Source organism: Hyposmocoma kahamanoa, unplaced genomic scaffold (assembly GCF_003589595.1).
Source record: "Hyposmocoma kahamanoa isolate Upper Pololo Valley unplaced genomic scaffold, ASM358959v1 180, whole genome shotgun sequence".
Taxonomy (NCBI): Eukaryota; Metazoa; Arthropoda; class Insecta; order Lepidoptera; family Cosmopterigidae; genus Hyposmocoma; species Hyposmocoma kahamanoa.
The window spans coordinates 2,483,214-2,499,598 of NW_020653711.1; the positions used below are offsets into that span (position 1 = coordinate 2,483,214).

Here is a 16,385-nt window from a genome sequence, read left to right on the forward strand (position 1 = left end):
TCACATTAGTCTATCAATTATTATGCAGTGTAGAACATATTTATAACTTAAAATCATTAATTTAAGTTATTGTAAATACTTGCAGCTGAAGTTCCAATACAATAAGCTAAGCTACATTTTTTTCATGGTAGACCATAACTTAATCGATTATGAAAATCAATAACAACAATTTTTATAAAATTGCAACAAAATTAAAAACAAAACAGGATCTTACTAATCTCGTTAGAGGGCGCTCTGCGTTCTGAAAGTTGAAGTTGTCTGTTCCTGTGTATGGGAAAGTTGTAAATAATTTTCGTTAGATTTTCGACAAAACGCATAAATTACAAGCCCAGGATAAATAAAAAATGATCCAATGGTTATAAAGTGAAATGTGAGTGTAATGGGCAACCACAATCGACGTGCCTTATGAAACAAAAAACTATCATTGCGCACGATACCCCAACGCCATTTTGAGGCGAAATTTTGTATTGTAAGTGCCAAGTATTTTGCAATATTTCCGATTTTTGCCCTCGTCAAAGGGTTGATAGAGTTAATTAAGTGTGGCAGTGGATGTGAAAAGCGTTGCCGGAAGCATTGGATGCAAATGGAACGCAGTGCGAGTGTTGAAGAGCTGGATGGATGCACCGTGGAGGGCGAGTGCGGTGTTGTGCTGGTGTTCACACTAATTAGATTACAGTGATATTTAGGGGTTTACACTCGCAGAGCTGTGACCAAGGGCTAGATAGACACGGGAAAGTATTGTTGTGGCGCAGTACGCACCGTGGGAGCGAATGTGATGCGGCGTGGCTGGTTATCGGTTATTTCCGACTGTTGCAGATATCGGGAGCGGAGGATGGCCCGGGGAGGGAGCGCTCTAGTTAACTGACGGACGTCGCCGGCTCACAGCTGGCGCAAGCAGTACGTACCTTTTGTTAACTTTATTAAACAGTAAACTAATCCCCTCAATGTGACTATGTCACACTCTAAATAGTGCTGAGATTTGAAGATCTAATTGATTGCAGTTAGATACTTCAAATTACATCTAAGCAATAGTTTAGTTGCATTAATATTAGCTTTTCGATTATGGCATATTGAATAAAACTTTATCCTGTAGTGTTATTAATTACTAAAAATAATTAATGACACTGCAATCTAAGACTCATCATATCAGCATTGAAATAGTCATAGAAAAACAGCAAATAATTATTTTGTATGTATGTCTGTAAAGACATGGTTATCTAATATTCCTGTAATTTTTCATGTAAGAAAAAATCCTGTAACACACTTTTCATATCATCTTTTATAGAATATGCCTATTTCTTGTATGGAAAGGGCTTACCAGAGACTGTAAGAAATTTTATTAAAAACAAAGAATTGCAATTGGATTTGAAATCAATATATATCTACTACAAAACTCAAGTATGACTATACTACAATACTTGTCTTGTTACAATGAATAAGTTTCTTGATTAACCATTGAGTGGTGAATTTTTTTAATAAGTGATATAATTGTATAACAGCTGATACAAACTTAAAGTTGAAAAAAATAATGTGATAGGGAAAAAAATTTTGTTTATGAATATAACTTCAAATGTTTATGTTGTTTACAAATATAAAATACAAAATGAACAACAAAAAAAATTGTGTCAAAAAGAATTTTCAACTTGTTTGCGTTGATAAATAGACTGCTTACATTTTAATTTGTGTATTAAAAAATTTATATATTGATTTTCAGTGCTCTTATGATAAATATCAAAATTTTCATAATTTAATATAGCAACAAGATCTCATTTGGGTCAGAGTTTCCTACTCTAGCAGAGAATGTCTAGAAAGTTACACAGGAGTACATTTCTCTATAAAAGTTTCATTCTAAGCACCCTGCTAAAATTGAGAAAAAAAATCCACAATTGCATATTTGTAGTTAAGTATCTATGATATTGTGTAACATCCTGCTGGTATCCGCTACTTGATGTGCAGGTGCCTATTTTGCGCATTTACTATAGAAATAAAATAATTTCACCATTTATAATTCATGTGTGTCAAAAATATGGTCAGTGATAATCATTTGTTGACTATAAACAACAGTTTGATTTACAAAACCAAAACATGACCAGTCAAGCATGCAAGCATTAGAGTGTGTAAGGGTATGTATCATAGATACAAACACAAAGTCGAAGGTTAAGATTGTACACACCCATAATCTGTGGAGCACAACAATCCATCAATACCTAATCAAATCTCAAGATTGTCATCATTAAATGCAGGAAAACACTGTCATTGTTTTAGATCACATGTCCTATCAGGCATTATGATCAATTACAGCATATAATTGATAAGCAATGCAAGGTCAGTGACAAATAAAGTCACTATTGTTAGATTATAAGTATGACCAGTGTAAAATAGGCTCTGCGTTACAAATCCATGAATTAAATTGTATCATCAACATTATCTGTTATGTATTATGAAGAAGATGTCTTGTGATATTGGAATGCAATTTGTAATCAGTTTATTATAGCATTTTTTGTAAACCTTAGCACCACACACTAAAAATATAAACATTTTATAAGTCTCTTAGCTGTAGCATGCAAAGATTCTCAATAGTACTTGCTGCATTTACCACTTAAAGCATAACATTATATTAGAGAAATTAGATCTGGCAATCAGTGGGCTCAATGGTCCACCTCACTTCCATCATCTGACAAAATTATAGTTGTCATTGCCAGCATAGTGTATTTCTGCAATACATGCAACATGTCGTGTATTGGTATTGGGAAACATATTTAGATAGTCATTCAATAGATTTACAATATGTAAAAGTGTTGGGCGCTACAATTGTAGTATATGTGTAATGCACTTAATGGTGCTAATAATAATAATAATAATAATACAAACACTCAAAATATCCCTGTACTAGGGAAACCCTGTGTCGCTGATGCCATGTACACACCCATAGACAGCTACAAGTTACACCCAATCTCACAAGAGAAATAAATGTAGGCCATTAAATATTTATCCCGGCCCGGGAATTGAACCTGGGACCCCTCTGCATGGTAACCGTTGGGCCACAGAGGCAGTTTAAAGTAGCAAGAGAGTTATTATCAACTGCAAATAAATAGTCAATAATTTGTCACTCAATCTGTTGGTTTAAGGAAAAAATATTTTTTAATTTAGGGAATGTTGTGAGGAAAATACAGTTTTCCTGCATTCTGTAATACAACAATGTTTTTAAACATTTGTATGTATGTATATTGTATTAACTTTTGTAAGCTTTCTTTTCTTTAGTTAATTGAACAATTTGTGTTATGGGATTTAAGTACTAGTCACAATGGATTTTATTTCACATGACTGTACTCATCTGCAAAGGGAAATACACTGCCGTCCTTATAAGCAATGTAATTGACATTTTTAACGAAATTGAGTTATAAATGTATCTCGTATCAGCGAAATTACATCTACAACCCTCTCTAATCGAGTTTTTAATTTTTATTTAGTTTCAGCTTTATTGTTAAGCAAAATTGGCATAATTGATATTTTTCAAACTAGAAAAAAAAAACTAGGTGCCAATATCTCGATAGATACCAAAATGCAAATGCGTTGTTTATGACAAAGAGGGTAATGTAAGATTCGGAATATACTGGAGCATTCACAATGAATTATCAATTTTGAAGACAATATCTTAAAACCGTTAAAGTGAAATGTATCTGTTTTCGTGCTTAATTCTCAGTATGATTGTTTGTCACGTACCTGTAGATAGATAAATAAAGCTATAAGGAAAGTATAAGAAATTCATTCCAATTTAACTGCCTTCGTGGCCGAAACGGTTACCGTGCCGGACTGCCACATAGATGTCCTAGGTTCGATTCCCGGGCCGGGAGAAGTATTTTATGGCCTACATTTATTTCTCTCGTGAGTTTGGGTGTAATTTGTGGTTGTCTAATTGTGTGTGCATGGCACCCGCGACATGGGGTTTCCCTAGTGCTGGGCTATGTTGAATGTGTGCGTTATTATTATTATTAATCAGTCAAAAATATTTTCGTATGTAGTAGGTAGTACAATTTACAAAATTCTTGTTTTAAACCGAAAATTGAGGTGTGGACTGAAAATGAGTCCAGCTATCACTACAATCCTAAACATTTTAATGACAAAAACTAAATGTTTTTTTAATTCTTGATTATTAGTCACGAATATAGCTGGTTACTGCTTTCTTATAAAAACACCGGAAGAAGAGTAAAAACGTCATAAAAAACCTGGTCTGGTGATAATTTACTTTACTAACCTAATTACAATGAGCAACATACATTAAATTTACAACAAACAAATTACGTACTAAAATTTCTACGCGTTTGTAATAAGTTAAATTGCAATTTTCCGTTTATTCTTTCATGGACTACAGACATGTTTTAGAAGAAATTGTTATTTCAAAAAAGGCACCAATAAAGGTACAAATTTTATAAATATATATATATATATTTAATAATGGGAAAATAGACATGAATATGCTATAGGCGAAAAACATGACTCGTCGCGACGTTTCGACTCTGCGCCAGATTGAGTTTAGCCATACAAAATTGTTCATGATAAAAACTAGAATTATATTTCAGAAAAAAATGCCCCGCCCTGGGAGTCTAAAAGACCCAGATATAGCGGAACTTTTCTCCAAACATGACCCTGAGAAGATCTTCGAAGACCTTCGCGAAATTGGCCATGGCTCCTTCGGCGCAGTGTACTACGCGAGATGTAATCTTACCAAGGAGATTGTCGCCATCAAGAAGATGTCGTACCTTGGGAAACAGAGTGAAGAAAAGTGGCAGGATATCTTGAAGGAAATCAAGTAAGTTATTCATTATAAAGATACGATTTATAAATTGTAATGTATGTTGTATGTAATAAATATATTAATGCGCCATAAAATCCACTACAGTTGAAAATAAATCACTGTTCTAAAATCTTAGTATTTAAAATATAAAAATCGTAACATGTCTGTCACACTATTTTCGAGATCTTAAAAAAGAGAAAATATATTATACAAAAAGTGAACTTAAGGTATAAAAGCATCCGAATATCCGACCACTAATCATAAAGGTGCCTAAAGATTTGCTCCATTTTTTGACGTCATCTGTGTTCAGACAAAATTAAATAAATCTGTAATAACAGACGATCGTTATCGAATTTTTTTTTTGTGAATCGACAAAAAACGTGTTGATCGACAAAAAATTTATCAAATCTTCAGGCACCTTAACACAAGTCGAACGCTGCACATACATTCTTATTATTAGTGTTGTTTACCCACTTGCCAATTAGAAACCAAATATCATCCTATTGATATCATAGAAAGTAGGTGGGCAGCATCTCCGTGATTAATGTGCTCACAATGGCGATAACGACAAATCTTGCTTCTTTTGGAGAGGTCTATGCGTAGTGACGACATGCGGTCACTGCCTACCCTATTAGGAGACACGATAATGTAGTATGTAGATTTCTATAGTAGGCAAAACAGATAAACAATTGTGAGCTCACTCACAAATACCTATATAAAAAATAACGACGTCAAATAACTTCATATTATACTAAAGAATTAAAAATAAAATTTACATTGTAAGTCTTGGAGCCGGTCCACATGATAAGTGTTAGTCGCACGTTTTACTAAAGCGCGCTTACAACTACTTTTCACGTGAACCGGCTCTAGATGAATTACACAAGTATAATCTCGGTGTTCAAATAGTGAGGACGGCATATTATTGAAAAAAAGTTCATTTATCGACTTCTTAGGTTTTCGCGATTGTTACACATAGGAAATGAAACTAATTTCTTAATTTATTCTAATTTTCATTATGAATTAATAATAAATTTAACTTAATAAAAATTCATATACTTGAAATAAAATAATTTGTAAAACATAATGTACCGTAAATTGGAATGTTTCTTTGTAAAATTAAAAATAAGATATTTAATTAATAACTTTCATGACTATAGTAAAAAAAATAGGGAGGTTTGCATTAATATTAGACATAACTGGTTGATGACTGTACCTCCTCAGTCAACCGTAACCATGGGATCTGTACAGGGCCCGGAACGTGTTTTTTTTTTTGAAAAACAAATATACGCGATTTAAACACGGAAAACTTCATTTGTTTAACATTTTCTTCTTTAAAAAATATACCACATTTATACCTATGTTCAGCATTGTACTAATCCAGTCTGATATAATAATTGCTTACTACTCGTACGCATAACCTAACCCGGTCGACAGGAAAAATGGTTTTCAATATCCGTATGTGTTATGCAGGTTCCTGAAACAGCTGGATCACCCGAACACAATAGAGTACAAGGGATGCTACAAGCGTGAACACACAGCGTGGCTCGTGATGGAATATTGCGTTGGCTCTGCCTCTGATATTATCGAGGTAAGTCACCTTAGATTTATGATTCACTTATGTGGCCACGATAGGACGTATGCACACCGCACTCGATCGGTATCCGTTCTGAATCCGAAAAAATACAGATCTAGAAACTTGGACCAGCTGAACTGCGTTCTATTCGAATCCTAGAAAATACGGATATCGCTAGTACACATGAACATTCCCAATTCTAGGCACTATGGTGCTCTGTTGCATGCAGCGTTAAAGTCGTTCGTTAACTATGTGTCCTTTGCTAACAAGCTACACATTGACGTATCTTATTCCGTTGCAATGGAGGCGATTTTCGAACAAAAATGTCTAGCCGTTGTCCGTACATACAAAGGCATAGAAGAAATAAAGAGCTGTGGGTGCACCCACAGTTCTTTATTTCTCCTTCTCCTGATGAAGCTATCTTTCAGGGAAATGTTTTATAAGAATCACGATGAGCTAAGGCAAGGTAGCATGAAATTTTGTAGTTATTACTTAAGGGCGCATTGCTACTATGTTGTGACGACAGAATGTCGTGCAGTTTACAGTGTCCTGGCTTGTATATTTAAATGAAGTTGTTCACATATAACACGACACGATTAACTGTCGTTCACGATTTTTTATCGTTACAACGACAAACTGTCGTCACAGTGGGAACAACAGAAAGACAGTCGTCGAACGATAAAAAAATTCACGATAAAAACGTGACGACAGATTGTCGCAGCTCCTATTGTCATCACGTTTTATTTATCGCTGTCTGCACGTATTCTGCTCCCTGCCCTCCCCTCTTGTACCCCGCGCCGTCTGCTCGCTTTGCAGTAGCGTTGGGTCGTAGCCAGAGATGGGTAAGGAGACTGTCGTGAAACGATAAATTGTCGTCACGACCTAGTGGGAACAGGCTAGACACGACAGTCGTCCAACGATAATAAAACGTGACGACATAGTGGGAACGCGCCCTAATTCTAGTTGGATTTAATTTTATATCCTCCGCGCCGCTACCGCCGCAGATTCGAACTGAGAAAGGTCGCAGTGTGCAGCCATTAATACAAATAATATTGTTATTACTTCGACCCGCGAACATAATGATCTGAATTGAAGGTTTAACTGCCTCTGTGGCCGAACGGTTACCATGCCGGACTGCCACGCAGAGGCCCCAGGTTCGATTCCCGGGCCGAGAGAAATAGTTGTATGGCCTACAATTATTTCTCTCGTGAGTTTGGGTGTAATTTGTGGTTGTCTATGTGTGTGTCCATGGCACCCGCGACACAGGGTTTCCCTAGTGCGGGGCTATGTTGAGTGTGTGCGTTATTTATTTATTTATTTATTTATTTCTCTCGTGAGTTTGGGTGTAATTTGTCGTTGTCTATGTGTGTGTCCATGGCACCTGCGACACAGGGTTTCTCTAGTGCGGGGCTATGTTGAGTGTGTGCGTTATTATTATTATATTACAGGTATTCTCGACTTCAGAAAAGTCGGATTTAGTGCACAAACCCTCAATTTTTATCTTAAATTGTACCACGATTACTTCGGACCGCCATTTCTCGGATTTGAAACTGCGTTCTCCGTCCGAGAGCCATTCGAAACAATTACTCTCAAATAAGTAATACTCGACCAAATTTAAAAAGACGCATGATGCGGATCAGGCTCCCATACTTGATATTATCTTTTAATTTGATCGACTACTATTTATTTTAGAGAGTAGACCCCCTGACACGGATCGAACGCAGTGCGCAAAAGTCCCATCTTTACCGCAACTCTACGTGATGAACTTTTATAATAAAATAAATGTCACCACAACCGTCATCGTGTGGCACCGTACTAATTCTGCTGTGTAAAATAAAAGACATTGCGGCTACATCAGGGTTGGTTTCACGAACACGAGAACCAAAAATTGTATTAAAAATTAACAGTTATGAACAAAGCAAGGATTGAATCTAAAGTTTGTTGAACTTAGTCCATCATCACGACACCAGTATTGTGCCAAAACAAAAAGCGCAAGTTTGTAAATTTTCAATATTTAATACTTCAATCTGTAATAAATAAATACTTAAATCTTTGAAGTATACGATCGTCACATGCGGGCTTTCTCGTCGGTTTGTTACAGCAGAATGCTATTATATTATCATATATCGAGTAATTATTAATTTTTATGATGTCTTTATCAAGATAGACGATGTTGTTAATTATTATTCATTCGTTTTATATTATTCAACGTAACTTTGCGTAATTGTCAGCGAAATTTGAGCTAAATGAAATAAACAAAACCTGTTTAATAGATAAAAGTTGTTTGTAGCAACTATGGTACTGCTCTAAGTATTAGATGAAAGTAAGAGTATTAGTAATAATAATACCTTCCACTGAAATCACAGGATTATTGTATTTATTTTGTTCTACATTTATAGTATGACTAAGAATTACTTTACTGCGGTCGTGTATTTAGAAGAAAAAAGTTTTGTAATTATATGTAAACATATATGACTAATAGTAGAGCTCCTTGTGAAAGAATTTGTCCAGGGAAGTACTGCCATTTTCCCTATTTCTGCCGCCAAGCAGTAATATGAGCATTACTGCGTTCCGATTTTGAAGTCTATGTATGTACTGACGAAACTACAGGCACATACATGGGATTTGTCAATTTGTCTCAGGTTGCTTTGTGATTTAAAGCTCTTAAGTGGCACAGCAATTGCTACGGACAGGCGTGTCGCTTACCACCAGGCGCACGACTTTTTTGTTCCGTCATTTGATATTATAACAAAAAGAAAAACTAACGGTATAAACATTTTCACTGCGGTCACAATAAACCGGTAATTACACTAGTTCGGCACATTCGCCATTTTGCTTTTTCCACTTTTCATGACGTTATTAAATTTGTGAAAATGGAAAGATTACAATGATTTTCCTATATATCTGTCTATTTTAGAAACATTACAAAATTGTTGACACAAAAGCGCATTTGGACGAGAAACAGCATATATATTCTGTATGTCGTTTTTATAGTTCATTTCACATAGCATGGGTACGGTGACGTTTGAGATTTGAAGTTTATAGAGATGTAGTGATGTAAAATCGAATGAAGAAAAATCGATTTAAATACTATCTTATCGAGATAATTTAGAAACAACAATTTATGCGAGATACATAACAGTCAATTCGATGTGTCGATTGTATGGTGTAAATCTCTAAGGATAAATATTTCATTTTGTTTCTACTTAAAATACTGTAATCAGCAACTATTTTTTTTTTGCTTAAGTTTGTTTTTTGTAACATAGCTGCTATTTCTTTTTGTAACCTGGCTGAAAGATTAAGTCAAAAATAGCATGCGTGCAGCATAAAAATTGGTAATCTCACAGCACCCATCCTATGTGAAATGGACTATAGTTGAAACCTGTTGAAAACGGTAAATTCAAACCGACCGATTCACGTAATGTTTATTAATAATAGTATGATGACTACCTAAGTCGCCAATGACCAGATAAGAGCGACACATTTCCGGTGAACACAATTCAAAAACTGAAAGAACAACCACGACAAACATCCTGTCTTCTGGATGGAGAGTGGCAGTAATACTCTTAGCCAATAATTGTCATAAATAATGTACAAAATTTGGCCGCCATTCATATGGATCTAGAGAAATTCTATTCTATTCTAGTCTTGTAATGCTCATGCTTGCAGTTGTTGAGGTGGTTCATAGTGACATCATTTTCTAGAGAAAATTGACAGTTCGGAGAAGAGATAAGTTTTGTCTGTGGGCTAAGCATTCAAGTTCCTATTTAATTAAATCGGCTTAAAAAAAATTAAGAATAATTACAGGAATTGAAACTATGTTTGTTTTTGTCAATCAGCCGCGATCATGTGACCTGTAAAGGGTCCGAAATGTTGGTTTGTTTAAAACAAAAAACAAATACGCGAATTACATATGAAAAAAAAACATAGTTTTATTTCGTATGTGTAGCAATCACGAACACACTCAACCAAGCACAAAATATTCACAAATATGATACTAAATGACTAACTAAACACACATAGAATGAAATACACTTCCACTCAAAAGGAAGAGTAGTATTAATAATTTACACAAATTTCGAATACACAATTCATATTATCATTAGGTATTCAAATTTCATTGAAATCGGCTGCAATCAAAATTGACGTCAAGAAGGTGACGTGTTGAATCATCGTTAGAGATCGTATTAGTCGGAATTTATTTACCTAAACTTCAAGGAGATAATATACCCATGCACTAGATAATACCTTCCACTGAAATCACAGGATTATTGTATTTATTTTGTTCTACATTTCTAGTATGACTAAGACTTACTTTCCTGCGGTTGTGTATTTAGAAGAGAAAAGTTTTGTAATTATTTGTAAACATATACATATGACTAGGTATTTCTATTATTTCGGGATTTTTGAATTAGGTCTTATCCACTCTATGTGCATTACTTGAAGTTTAGTTAAAAATACTATGCCAATTTCGAACTCTGAATATGTTTAATCTTGATTGTTGCAATATTTATGAAACTTGTGCCTTGTTAAAAAATGTGTTCAAAATTATAAACTTGCTCAGTAACGATCAGTAAAAAAAACATTCGAAGAATAAAGTAAAATATTATCATATCATATATGTGGGGTAATGGCCATGAAAAGCCTCCTCTTTTGAATCGAACCCAATGACGTGACGAAATTTTTGACTTATCAATGTTTATCCACGCAATTTATATCATTCAAGTCTATCGGCCAATACCTACCACTTATCGATGTACTCGATATTTTCAGACTGTTGATCTTCTTTGGAACATTGTGTGCTCTGGAAATGAATGAACATAAGTGAAGATTTGAAACTTAATGGCAGGGTCGACTGCCACCTTCGGCTGACTACTACACGTTATCGAAAGAGGCTCAGTCGACATGCTGTTTACACAGAGTCGAGTGCCGCTTCTTCGGCAAGCGAATTCAAATGACGAAGGCGGCATTGTCGACGCGCTGTTTACACCGAACTGCCGCCGTCGCTGAAATCATCACGTCTTTATAAATACAAGTTTAGACACAACAAATTAATCAGTTATGTAGTTATTCTCCGGCCCACTTCACGCGCAACGTTGTGGAGAACGGCCACCGACACGTTCAAACTTGTTTGATCGACCATCGCTTGCCGAAGGCGACCGAATCGCCTAAAAGTAACTTCGGCAACTAGACATGGGGAATAGCGTTACATTTCTATCGCCGTGACCGTCGTTCCGGTTCCAAAAAAATCACAGTGATAAATTGTCGTGATTTTGTCACGACTGTTACTTCCGTGACCTTGTCACGCCTATAACTTACATCACGATATACGGTTTTAGCCAGCGGCTTCTTTCTAATACTTCTAGCCATTTTTTATACAATGATTTAAGTTTTTACTCCCTTTTAAGTTTAAATTCCATTCAAAAAGTTAATTTTGTATTTAATGTAATTTTGTTTGTTACTTATTTAATGCGAATCTTAGGATTATTAAAAATAGCAATAAAGTGTAATGTAATTATATTTCTAGTAGAATACACAAAATAGATTATACGTAAATATAAAATACCAGCTCTTCCTATAATAAAACAAATATTCAAAAATATTTTACTTTGTTCATAAATAGGTTTATAATAACTGCTGCAGATTTTTTTCATCCGCCCTTTCTAGTAGTAATAAGCACCAACGAACCTTGTGAGTGAGCAAAGAAAGTCATCCTATTTCATTCACTCCCATCGCCGAAATGGCTCGATTTGAAGAGAACTACAACGAGTGGCGCGCTCAGTCACCACGGAACGGAGATCGCGCATTGTATCAAATACGTATGTCGTGATGTGAGTGACGGGGATAGCTATTGGAACGGAGGAACACCTATGTGACTTTGGAACGTCGTTCTTTCGGAACGAGTCACGGTGATACTATTTGACGGCGGATCATCGTGATTTTTTCATCGTGACGTTATTTATCACCCACCTCTAGTATTTACACCGTCGTCGTCCTCAATGGATAAGCGTAGGTGACCGATCGACCTAGTGTAAACAAACCATTACACATACAGCATTATCTCTTATGCTAAGTCCTTTAACACTACTGCTATAATTTTGAAGACAATTCTAAATCGATTGCCATCACATGGCATATTTTATCTACATTGGTTGTTGGTCGAATGTCTTTTTTTAACACGTCCTAAACACGCAGTGTACACGTGAGATGTTCAATTGAACAGCTTTAATATTTACAGTAATATTTTTGTCCACACCGTAGGAAATGTGAGAGGAATTTTTTGAGTACCATATGGTTTAAAAATCAAAATATCCTACCGCAAATTAGACGACACGTGGTAAGCATCGTTGCATTATAAATGGACTTCGACAAAGGCTAGCACGTGATGAATTAAAAGGAAATAACAAGGTGAAAGTATGTGTTTCCCATATGAAGTTTTATATATGAAACATAACAAAGATGTAAGAAGTAGTTCCCACGAGCTCTCTCCAAGTAATTCATTCATGAGTTGCCACCGCACGCTCTAGATGCAAATTAATATGATCTAGCCTCTTGATTTAGCTTCTTGTTTTTCAAGTTTACATAACTAATAAAAAGTTATATTTGAGGCTATCGGCGCAAAATTGGTGTAACCCACATATTATTTCTATATTTTGCGAATTTTGGAAGTGGGTTATGACCCTATATATGCGTCTAGGACAGTGCAGAAAACTACTGTTGATTATATGAGAAATCATTGCAATATACCATTACGTCAATAAACCAAAATAAACCTAATTTTAAACCATACGTAAACACCGTTTCACTGCTCGATTATTCCGGTTATTTGGTACAAAGATAAATCTTATAAAAATATCGTATATTTTTAAGTAAAAGAAGTGTGGTGGATGTAAAGTCTCCTTGAAAGCAACTAAATCAGAAACAAAGCATATTTTTTATCGTCAGGAAAGTAGGAGGTTCTCAGTTGAACTGTATATTTTTTTCATGTTTATGGTACGCAATTAATCCGACATTTTGTGAATCGATTTCGAAGTTTCTTTTTTTGTTGGAAAAGAGGTGGTACCTCAGTAGTGGTCCCATTTAAATTTGAAGAAAATATTCCATCTCTAACAGCGGAAATATAGATGAATCCGGTTTATTGGATTACACCCCCTTGCCGTTAACCGATTTCAATAAAATTTACCAAATAGACCACAAACTATGGAGGTCGTTTTATTTTTTTATAAAAAAGTTGTAATTATTTTTCTCAGGTCCATAAACGCCCTTTACGAGAAGAAGAAATAGCAGCAATATGCGAAGGCGTAGTCTGCGGACTATCATACCTTCACAGCCTGGGGCGAATCCATAGAGACATAAAAGCGGGGAATATTCTTCTCACGGAGAACGGCACGGTAAAACTCGCGGATTTCGGCAGTGCAAGCATAAAGTGCCCGGCTAACAGTTTTGTTGGTACGCCGTATTGGATGGCTCCTGAAGTTATACTGGCTATGGACGAAGGACAATACGACGGAAAGGTTCGTATTATTAATTTTTAACTAGCACGACAGACAACGTATCTATGCTAATAATACGGTAATATACCGAATAAGGGAATATACCGTTACGACAAAATATCTCTTAGGACATTTCAAATTTCCACCGTATAATATATAACCCTTATATCGTTACCTGCAATTATTAAATTTCTTCTAATAATTTCGTCGATGCATCGAATTTTGAAAAGTCGTAGGCGACATTTTGTAGTGAGGAACATTTTCCATTACGACAAAATATTCCTTACGACATTTGAAATTTCGCGCTTAGAGGAAACAGATTACCGGAAATGTCTAAACGGAACAGAATGAATTTTCGAACTCGTTGTTTAATCAACTAATATTCAATTTATTCCCTTATGAGAGGCGAAAGCATCAAATTTATTGCTATATTGTAGTAAATAATGAATTAAAATTATATGTATGATGATTACATTACTTCAGGTGGACGTGTGGTCTCTGGGTATAACGTGTGTTGAGCTGGCGGAGCGAAAGCCTCCTTATTTTAACATGAACGCCATGTCCGCTTTGTACCACATTGCGCAGAACGAATCGCCTACGTTACAAGTAAGTTAAACCTTTGTTAACACGTTTACAGTACCCCATATAAACCGGAATATGTGTGAAATAGTGTTAGTTTTGTCTTTTCTGCCGTTCTCTAACTAAACGGCTAAGTGGCAAAATAATTTTTCGAGACATCATTGAAAACCATAACCCAGTTTTAGAATATTGAAATTGTTTAATGATATTTCAGCTATGCATTGTTAGGGTAAGGTCCGATAAATCGAACACGTTAACTAATTTTAACTGTTTTTAAAAGGGAATATTGTGCTCTATCTTTTGCTATTTAAAACGGATATTTGACCATTTTTCACTTGGCTGTGTTTTAGTTAGTGGACGGCAGTCTTACTCTCATATTATATATTTATATAATCTCATATTATTATTCATATATTTTGTTATTTTTGAAAAATTATACCTATAAAAGACTACCCAGTTCACAAGTTTAGGAAAATCAGGACTGATCTACAAGTCCAATCAACATATTTGACATTGAAGTAGTGTGTTCTTGCGACTCCATAGGTATGCGTGGACTTTGAAGTCAGTTTGCAACTCCAGGTAAAGTCATGTACTGTGAACGTGTTAAGTTATTCTGTTACTGGGACTTCTGAGCTTTGCCTTGCAGAAGTTCTGTAACAAGACTTGCATTGATCCTCCTGGAAATTTTACCGTTATCGAAACTCAATGAATATTATAATTTCACTTGGATTAAAATTGATTACTGATTTATATAATTCTTTTTTTTTTCAATCTGATTTGTTTACCGAGTTCAGTTTGGAATTTGAAACTATCAATAGACGCGAATGAACGTCGCGAAGAAGCGAATCTCGAACAAGATTCCAGAGCATATATTGTCATTTCCTAAGGTTAAAACTTACCTTCATCGTATATTGAAAAGTTATATTACAAAATTGAAATCTACGTGTTGGATAAAGATACATGAAAAGACGTCATGGCTCTAGATTCCACGCAAATTTGATTCAAAGTGTATTCCGTTTAAGTTAATAAATATATAATAAAGTATAATAAAGCTTAAGTTTATTTAAAAAGAGCAACCCCTAAAATTTCTGGCTCGTTCTTCTCAGGGAAGTTAGCATAGTGAATGAGCAGTAGGTTAATGACATTTTCAATTGTAAATTTATTTTATTTCGTTTAATTTGTTGACTTTGATTTGAAAGTCATTATAGATTAGCTCAGGTTTTACATCAATGTGTATTTCTCTCTACAGGCGCCAGAATGGTCGGCCGTATTTCGTTATTTCGTAGAAGCGTGTCTCCAAAAAAACCCTTCAGACCGCCCAACGTCGACAAAGCTCCTATCACACCCTTTCATCACGAACCAGCGCTCGTCCACCGTGCTAGTCGATCTCATTCAGAGGACAAAAGCAGCAGTACGGGATCTCGATAACTTGAATTATAGGAAGATGAAGAAGATACTTATGGTCGACGGTGATAATGAAAGTGCTATTGGTGAGTTTTATAACTATAATAATATAAATAGGTTTTAAGTCAAATACACTTCTGCTGCACTTTTGAAAATATTAACATATATGAGTAACACCCATGCTTCTTCAAAAGCGGTGATGTATGTTTGACCGATTTTGGGTAATTTTCAGTTAAGTTTTCTTTATCTAATTTTGGTAGCAATATTGATTAATTAAGTATTCCAGTGTATATTATCGTGAAATATTAAATAATATTTTAAGATAATACCACTCAAATATAATAATAGTGCGACGAAACCTATCTCTTATTACTTATATATTCCGTCTAATGCGCGGAGCCTCTTATAATAATCTCCTTATTACCAATTATAGGTTTCTACGTTCCGCGGTCATGCGCGGTGTGATCGTACTTACACAACGGTTATTTGCCCTGCTCGCCTTGCTACTTTGCCTAATTATAGGTTTCTACGTTCCGCGGTC

The 16,385-nt window shown here is 35.2% G+C and overlaps 1 protein-coding gene across 4 annotated transcripts in view; it reads left to right on the top strand.

Annotated features, from left to right (window-relative positions):
- The first annotated feature begins 354 nt into the window (after window positions 1-354).
- Window positions 355-16,385, top strand: part of LOC113225891 (serine/threonine-protein kinase Tao) — a 33,173-nt gene continuing 17,142 nt past the window's right edge. For 2 of the 4 annotated variants that reach the window (XM_026458355.1, XM_026458356.1), the window contains exons 1-7: window positions 355-469; window positions 817-897; window positions 4,581-4,810; window positions 6,266-6,383; window positions 13,619-13,882; window positions 14,345-14,467; window positions 15,690-15,930. In XM_026458355.1, coding sequence (XP_026314140.1) covers window positions 4,587-4,810; window positions 6,266-6,383; window positions 13,619-13,882; window positions 14,345-14,467; window positions 15,690-15,930 — 970 coding nt within the window. In that variant the 5' untranslated portion in view covers window positions 355-469; window positions 817-897; window positions 4,581-4,586. Of the gene's footprint in view, window positions 470-816; window positions 898-4,580; window positions 4,811-6,265; window positions 6,384-13,618; window positions 13,883-14,344; window positions 14,468-15,689; window positions 15,931-16,385 lie in introns of those variants that run through there. The other 2 variants (XM_026458357.1, XM_026458358.1) reach the window with 2 other exon arrangements.